The sequence below is a fragment of the Phalaenopsis equestris genome, unplaced genomic scaffold (genome assembly GCF_001263595.1).
Source record: "Phalaenopsis equestris unplaced genomic scaffold, ASM126359v1 Scaffold000421, whole genome shotgun sequence".
Lineage (NCBI taxonomy): Eukaryota > Viridiplantae > Streptophyta > Magnoliopsida > Asparagales > Orchidaceae > Phalaenopsis > Phalaenopsis equestris.
In genome coordinates this window covers 1,272,323-1,281,132 of record NW_018164862.1, presented here as the reverse complement: position 1 = coordinate 1,281,132, position 8,810 = coordinate 1,272,323, and the positions used below count along the sequence as shown (strand labels likewise).

The following is an 8,810-nucleotide window of genomic DNA, read 5'->3' as shown; positions in this document are numbered from 1 at the left end:
TCACATGTTCATTCATTTACATAAATCTATAATCACATAAATTCATACTTAAATATAGGATAAATCTAAGTGCTAGGATTACCCACTCCCACTCTGATTATACTAAGATAAAAGTGATGATGATGTATCTCAAATACTCTTGGCAAGCCATCAAAGCCATCAAAGCCACCAAAGGTATTCATTACACAACTGGTGGTGGTTCTCCATGCTCGCAGTCCAAGCTTTGGTCGACCCACAAAGGACACAAAGATAAAGCTAATCCATGCATGTGGTTGTCACTCAATTAGATGGAATAATTAATAAAAAGTTGTAAAAAAAATATCCTTATTTTCCTTTTTATTCTTTCTCATCATCCAATGTTTTTTTAACATATTTAAAACATAATTTTTACTTTTTTTATATCATTATTTTAACTATAAAAATATTAAATACACATCTTTCATGCAAACATTAAGTAACCTATATGTAAAAATTAAAATTTAAATATTAGATATATAAATACATAATAATCAAGTGATATGTAAGTAAATCTTAAAAAAAAAAAAATTTCTTCACACATCTCACAATTATAATAATGAATGATAATACTAAAAAAAACTGTCGAGCCACATAAATTTGTGAATCAGATGATAGACGAATGATTAGACATTTTCTCCCACATTGAAAATACTAATGCTCAAAATTTTTTGAAGACTCAAAAAAAAATGAAAAGATAGAAAATTAGAAAAGTGAGGGCCGATATATAAAATTATATTTTGAAATACGAAATTCTTATTTTATATTAACAAATTAATTTATTTTAAAATTTCTCCTCGTAAAAACATCACATCACTAAACTTCCCAAATTTTCCTAAAATCATCCCCAATCACACGAAAAAAATTTACGTACATAGGACGTACGCAGAGCTGCGTACGTCTGTAACCTACAAATAGGTTACAAGGACGATATTGAGAGGTTATAAACGAAGCAATTTTTTTCCCAATCACACATCTGACCCCCTCCCAATACCACTAATAGCAGAAACCACCTTCCCCATCTCCATCCCCCGACTCCCCTTCACCAAAACAACATCACCCAAACCCAACAACCCTCCAACCCTACCCACAACAGATTCCGCATCCGAACTCCAAACGACACCACTCCTCTCCAACACTTCCAATTTTCTCCCGGCAGCCATGAATCTCTCTCCAACAAGCACAACAATCCCAATGGCATCATCGCAGCAGAGCCGGAGCACCAGTTCATGCGCAGCAGCTTCACTCGCGCCCAGCTCCAACATGTCGCCGAGCACGCAGACTCGTTTGCCGGCACAGTCGAAGCTCTTGAGAGATTCGATGGCGGCGGCCATGCTCGGAGGGCTGGCATTGTAGGCATCGTTGATGACGATGATGCCGCTCCTCGTGGTGACGATTTGGGAGCGCATGGGTGGTGGACGGAACCTCGAGAGGGATTCGGCGATTTGCGGGAGAGGTACGCCTAATGCGACGGCGACGGCTGTGGCGGCGCAGGCATTCATGGCTTGGTGAAGACCAGGACCATGGATCATGAATTCTACCCTGAATGAGATAAGAGATTGTAAGGCAATCCGTCCTACTTTTATATGCGTACTGAAAAGTTTTGAAAAGAACGAAGAACAGAAGCATCTTACATTTCTGATGTCCTCTTGCCTGCAGATTTAAATCGGTTGATGGATGCAGGAATTCTGCTTTCGATTACGACACGAACGGCACGGCCGCCATTAATGTTCTCAGCAGACACCAACCTAACATCGCATCCAATTCCTCGTCCAAAAAGTACCTAATAATTGAAGGCATTATAGGACGGCAAGATGAATTAGCACATGCGACTCAATATATGCGCATACCATCTGAGCCGTTAGGGTTTTTGGAGGATAGTGGAGAGTTGGTAGTGCATAAGAGAAGAAGATTTCTTGGGTTTTGGTGGCCTCAATATTCTGAAATTCTAGGGTTTCTTATTCTTCGTTGTGTGTGGATATGTTAGGGATTTAGGAGAAGGGGTTTGGTGAGAGCTCTTCATTTGTAAATGAAGGTTGTGGTGGGTTGAATCCTCCCTCGTTTAGTCCTCTCTCTCTCTCTCTCTCTCTCTCTCTCTCTCTCTCTCTCTCTCTTCTAGTAGACTAAAATTTAGTTGAAGGCGAACCATGCAAATCCTAGCATCTTAGGGGGAGGGTGTTTGGTCCTATACTTGTAATAGGATTTAGCATGAATTTAACATAAATCTAGCCAAACATAAAAACAAAAATGAAAATTAAATCCAACGCTTCATTAAATTGATTTTTCCCATATTCCTTCTCTTTTTTAACGCCTCGTTTCATCTCCTCGAAAAAAGGGGGGTGGGGACCTCGAAGGGGTGAATTCGTTCTATAAATTGGCGTGTATGAAGAGAGGCTGGGAGGAGATTGAGAGGCTTCATAGCAGACGCCGAGCCTTAGTGTGAATGACTTACCTAGGGGGTCGATCGACGCGTACAAAGGCAGGAAGATCGACGAGCACAAACTAGGGTTTTCCTGAGCATCAATCAAAGCCAAAGAAGACGACGTCGACGAGCGACGATGCTTGTGACTGTCGAACAGAGGAGATGAAGCATTTCGGCTCGACGAGGGCGATGAAGTTTGCAATTGAAGCCGAAGGAAGAGTCGTCGAGCAAGTGAGGGCGACGTTATGGAAATGTTTATAGAAGACACAAATAACATGACTTGAGGTAAATTTATAACTACTTTGGTTTAATTTTATTTTCTATAGTGACTCTTTCGTTTGTTAAATATTAATTATAAAAAATGAATATAGAATATTTCATTCTCACCGTCTGACCGTCTGCATCAATCTTGATTAATTCTAAGTCTCAAATCGGGTCGTGACATCTTTTATGATGTAAATCCTGATTTATTAAATCCGATAATGAGGTGAATTTAATGATTTACTTCATCGTACCGCGAGTAGCATCTCTATGGCCATCTCCGTCAATATAAATTCATATTTATCAAATTTACTAAATCCTATTCAACGTAAATATGTGTTTCAGCAAGACACACCCTTAGTGTTCGTCTTTTTTCTCCTTTTCATTTGTGTTTACTTCAGACACAATGACACCAATCCTTGTGACACTTTAACATCAGATACTTTTGGCACTTCGTTCCAACAACATATATTATTTTGGTTACGCTAAAAGAGTGCCAAGAAGTTATAAAGTGAAAGCTAAACAAAATATAACTATTGAGGCTGGTTGGATAAGATAAGAAATAAGATTATCATTCGATGAACGCTTGAAAAATGCATCTCTAAAAGAGTGCAACAACATCTAGACCCATACCACTTCAAAATAAAACTGACCCAATCTCTTAAGGCAATCATAATGCATACTATGTGTTCTAGATTCAATACTTATGAAAATGCCATGAGCTAAACAAAAACAACAATGCAATGAAGATTTACCTTCCTCACCCCACATGGAACAGGAATACTCATAACTAAAGGATCATCACCATTCAGCACACATACGTCCCCTGCCTTTACTTCCTCCAAAATCTCCCCTTTTGCCTTTGCAACATTCTCCAAACTATGCAGATACTCCAAATGACATGGACCAACATTCAAAATCACTCTCACCGACGGACAACAAATTCTTGCCTCTCTCAAAATCTCTCCCATCCTACTCATCCCAAGCTCAACAACTGCAGCTTTTGCATCCAATGGAATACCAATTAGTGTCAAGGCAACTCCTATCATGGCATTCAAGTTCCCACTGGTCTGGTAGATGCGACCGAGGCTCCCAAGCGCAAGCGTGATCATGGTTCTCGTCGTCGTCTTCCCAACACTTCCTGTCAAACCCACCACTATGCCTCCAAACCTATTCCTGGCAAACTTCGCCATTTTCTCAAGAGCTGCATCGGTATCACCATTAATCTTAACGAAACCATTTGCCCAACCTCTGCATACCCTATTTCCAATAACTCCAACACAACCCTTTTCAGTAGCCAATGTCTCATTTACAAAATCATGGCCATCGTAATTCTGTCCAGAAATGGCGAAAAACCATTGACCCGGCAACAACCTCCTGGTATCGATTGAAATACTCCCAGAGGGACCCCATCTAACAATCTCTCCATTAACAGCTTCAGCGATCTCAAATGTACTCCACGAGTATTCATCAGGAAAAACTCTAGTTCCGAATGATTCATAAACCAAACCTGGATTAGGGCTTGGCGTGGCTTCCACATTTGAAGTCTCAGAGATCACGGTATCCCTTGAATATGAATGAGCGATGAAGGACCTAATGCTGCGGGAATCAGAAAATTGATGATAGCTGCAGAGAAGCGGCATCAAACTCGTTTGTGTATGTGCTGCGTGCCTCAGTTTCTCTGATGTATCGAACCTTTTCCTCGGTTTTGAGTGCGAGGCGTGTCTACTAGAGTGGCGCAATCCTCTGCTTTGTAAAACCCTAGATCCATATGTCCAAGAAAAGCTGTCCATTGTCTCTAAATCAAGTGAAATTAGGGTTCAGATCAGATTTGACTGAGCTTCCGGTAGCTGATCAATAAGAAGAAAACCATGGCCAATTTTATTTGATTCCTCTGTCTGATCACAGCAAACACCGATCAGAATTGGATTCCTTAAAAGAACAGGATTGGTGAATACCTGGAATGCAACAAATAGCCTGGAGCTACTTGGATTGGGGATCTCTACCCAGTGAAACAGGAGAAGAAGGCGAATCATGTTTTAATCGTTCGGCTCGAAGAAGGATTTTTATATACGTAGAAAATATTTCATCGGGATACGGTATGTCCGGTAGTCATATACTTTCCGGCCAGTGGTTTAAAGTCTCGGCATGTTGAGGGAATAGATTTCTCGTACTATAAAAAATATTACATAAGATTACGCACGTAGAATAACGTATGTAGTCAATGAAATCACGTCACCCCGCGCGACAGAAAAAAATAACGCAGTAACACGGGGAATATTCCCCCCGTGTTATTCATGTGTTATTGTGTGTTATTCATGTGTTATTGTGTCATGAGAATATTCTTGGTGTTATAATAATATAATAACACATGAATAACACATGAATAACACGGGGGAGAATATTCTCCCGTGTTACAGCGCCGTTTTTTTCTTTGTCGGGAATATTCCCCGTGTTACTCAGGTATTATTGTGTGTTATTCATGTGTTATTGTGTCCTGAAAATATTCTGGTGTTATAATAACACATAATAACACGCAATAACACATGAATAACACGGGAGATTATTCTCCGTGTTATTGTGCCGTTTTTTTTCCCTGTCGCGCGGGGTGTTGTGACATGATTTCATTGGCTACGCACATTACTTCTACGTGTGTAGTACTGATGTAATATTTTTTCCTCATACTAAGGAGTTATGTGCAACAAGATAAAATTTTATTTTTTATTTTTTGTTTTCATTTTATTTTGTGTTTTATATTTCTAAAAGAAAAGTTTACTTAGAAAGCATCTAATTCTTATGCATTTAGGTATTTCACACCTTACCTTTGATTTTTTTCTTATGTTTGAAAAGATCTATAAAGGGTGGATTACATTTTTTTCTATAGGTAGGGTGGGTGTGAGATAAGTAAATGCATAAGAATTAGGTGCTTCTGATGTAAAAACACTTCTAAAAAATGCATTTGGTACAATTTTGATTTTTTTATTCTTAAAAATAAAAAATATATAAAAGATGTTTGGCTGAATATTTTCTATATTTTTAAAGAGAAATTAATAATAAAAAAATATTACCATTTCTAACAATATAAATATGTCTTATGTATATATATAGAAATTGTAATTATGTTCAGTAATAATATCAAACTCGACACAATCAAGGGTGTTGCCTTTTAACAAAGCATAAAATCATGAGGTTTTCACACTGAAATAACAATTTATATGTCTAATGTTAACCTTCTAACCCAAATTAAATCACCTGAACTATTTATTACTACTCATTGCATCCATTGCTCGTTTCATGTTTGCTTCATGCTTTGAGCTTTCAAGAACTCATAATCCAATAAATGCGGTGTTTTTTTTTCCTCCCCTTAAATTCAATCTCAAAACAACTAATCTATGTATAACCAGTAGACGATGAGATGTGAAACTGTAAACCTGCACACTATAGCTTTAACAACATTTTTAGAGTTAGAGTGTTGAATCCAAATTTAACCTTTGGATCATACCTATGGGGTAGAATGTGAAACCCAAGAGATGGAGAGAGATAGATGGAGAGAGAGAGAGAGAGAGAGAGAGACTAAAGAAAAGTGAAATATTGCCCCGTCGAGGCGAATGGGGTGTTCCTGGTTTTGTGGACCCATTTTATTCCATAAAAAAATACAAGTTACAATTAGGAATCTAAAAGAGCACTCTTTACATGAAAGAGACATCCTATTTATAGATGATAAGATAATCAAAGTAAATTTTAAAATTACTCTTCTTTAAAAGGGGTTAATACATGATATTTTAGTTATTTGTCTTGGTGCATACTGCTCAGTACCTCGTCAATGACCTCTAGATTTGTCATTATGGAATTTTTCGAAGGAAAAGTCGTACATTGGAGGAAATGTCGACCAATCAAAGGAAAACGCAGTTGTTGGAAGAAAAGGCGGTCGATCAAAGAAAAAGTTGCTCGTTTGAAGAAAAACGGCTGATCGGAAAATAAGCAGTTGTTGGAGGAAAAGTCATTTGATCTGAGAAAGATGTTGGCCGGACAAGATAGCCGGGCGAGGTTAGTCGAACGATCATAGCAGATTGCAGGTGCGATTCTAACGATGGCAGTCTGATGAGTATGGTGATATTTTTGGGCTATGCATGAGGCTCCAAAGTTTTTCACTTCTTGGAGGTGAAACTGCAATAAGAATGAAAAACTTATAAGTACAGAAAAATATTCTTTCCTTAGTACCAAGTTTTACTTAGCTTTTTAACATCACTTTTGATGGCCTTTGATGAGTAGATTTTTCGAGAAGATGATTTGATAAGTTTTAATTTTTTTTGGATATGATGTTTGCTCAACTCAAGTTCCACTCGTCTATGTCAGGTGGTCAGTCATCTCAAGGGCTGAAGACAATCGTCGTATACCCCTCGTGGAGCTTGTCACCGCCATATACCACATATGGAGCTTATCTATCAGGTGGCGATCATCTAAAGGGCCGAAGATGATCGACGTAAACTCCTCGCAGAGCTTATCATTGTCAAGTGGTGAATTGTCGTAAGGGTCGAAGATGATCGCTCTACTCCCCTCTCCGAGCTTATCGCTGTAGAGTGATGAATCATCGCAAAGGTTGAAAATGATCACCGTATACCTCTCGCGGAGTTTGTCGCTATCGGGTGGCAAATTGTTGCAAGGGTTGAAGATGATTGTTGTACACTCATCATGGAGTTGTCAAGTGATCAATCTTCTCTGAGGCATAAGAGGAATGATTGCCACAGCACCGCTATGGGGCAGGGAATCATCTCTGATTATTTTTTTTATTCTTAGTTGGAGGGCTTTGATTCATAGAAGGCGAAAGTCCCCCGGTTAGTCCGAAGGGGAATTTTTTCTTCTAATTGAACGGTATCGTCATTGTCGGGTTATTATTTTTTACGTCTCTAGTTGATTAGGCGCTCTTGGGGGTCGCTGTCTTTTTTACTACTGAGTTTGAGTTTCCCGAGTGTCGAGTGGTCACGAAATGCTTAAGCTCCTATGGTCCCTATCTCACACAATATAAGTTAGGTCGTTAAGAAGAGAGTATGAGCTGCATGTAGTACCAAGATGAGTTGCAGAGAACAGAGGATAACTAAGAGTGAAGAGAAGATGCACAAGGCAGAACCTTGGGTTCAAAATCACCCCATATATATCTGATGCTAAAATATTTAATGTTGTTAAAAATTTAAGTTTGGGGGGATGAAAAATATTTTCAAAACTTGAACTTTATTTGTTCTCAAATGTGCTACAAGTGAATTTGATTTGAAAAGAAAAATGATAATGTATATGAAGGTATATTAGGGAAGTAAACTTTGATTTTAGAAATGAGTAAGAGAATTTAGTTAAAATTTTAAGTAATGAAGAAAAACTTTCAGTTAAAAGTTTTTAGTGTAGAAAATGCTAAATATAGTGTAACTATTTTTAGTAAGAAAAATTATATTTTTGAAAAATTTAAAAATTTAGACTTTTATTTTTAATACTTAAATTTTTTTTATTAAAAATAATTTTCAAAGCTATTATTAATTGATAAGTAAAAGATTTATATCAGGACTTTGCTTTAAGAAAGGAGAAATGAAGTTCAAAACCAGTAAATGCCTATCCAGATATAGTAATCATTGCCTGAAAAAGAAAAGAAAAATAAAAAAAATAAAAAGAAAAAGAGAAGAAAGAAAAAAAGTGTAAGGGAGGAGAAGCTTGACGATTAGTGCATAATCAAAAATTGGTTTCACATTTGATCTTTTTAAAATATAAGACTTGAGAAACTCTTAAGCTTGTGGATATAATATAGTAAGTAAAACTATTCTTAATAAAAATTTTTAAGTGAAGATAATAAAAGGACTAAATTTTAAATTTGGAGAATCTACAATATTTATGAATTAGATAGGAACTCATATTTTCATCTTTCTTAACATTAAAAATTTCTAAACTTTAAATTGGTCTCATTTACTAATTATTTTTGCTAAATTGAACTACTATATTTCTAAATCTAAATTTTAGTAACTCCTAAAGAAACTCATATACATATCATACTTATTTAGTTTTTAAAGATTGAAGTGTCACTTGAGGACAAGTGACATTTTAAGTTTGAGGGATTTTGATACACCTAAAA

The 8,810-nt window shown here is 37.0% G+C and overlaps 1 protein-coding gene across 1 annotated transcript; it reads right to left on the bottom strand.

Annotated features, from left to right (window-relative positions):
* Positions 1-812: 812 nt before the first annotated feature.
* LOC110027254 (UDP-N-acetylmuramoyl-tripeptide--D-alanyl-D-alanine ligase-like) lies at positions 813-4,816 on the bottom strand. Its single transcript, XM_020728602.1, has 4 exons — positions 4,657-4,816; positions 3,454-4,548; positions 1,650-1,798; positions 813-1,557 (listed from the first exon to the last, which is right to left on the bottom strand). The coding sequence occupies exons 2-4, from the start codon at positions 4,489-4,491 to the stop codon at positions 984-986; spliced, it is 1,761 nt and encodes a 586-aa protein (XP_020584261.1). The 5' UTR covers positions 4,492-4,548; positions 4,657-4,816; the 3' UTR covers positions 813-983.
* Positions 4,817-8,810: the final 3,994 nt, after the last annotated feature.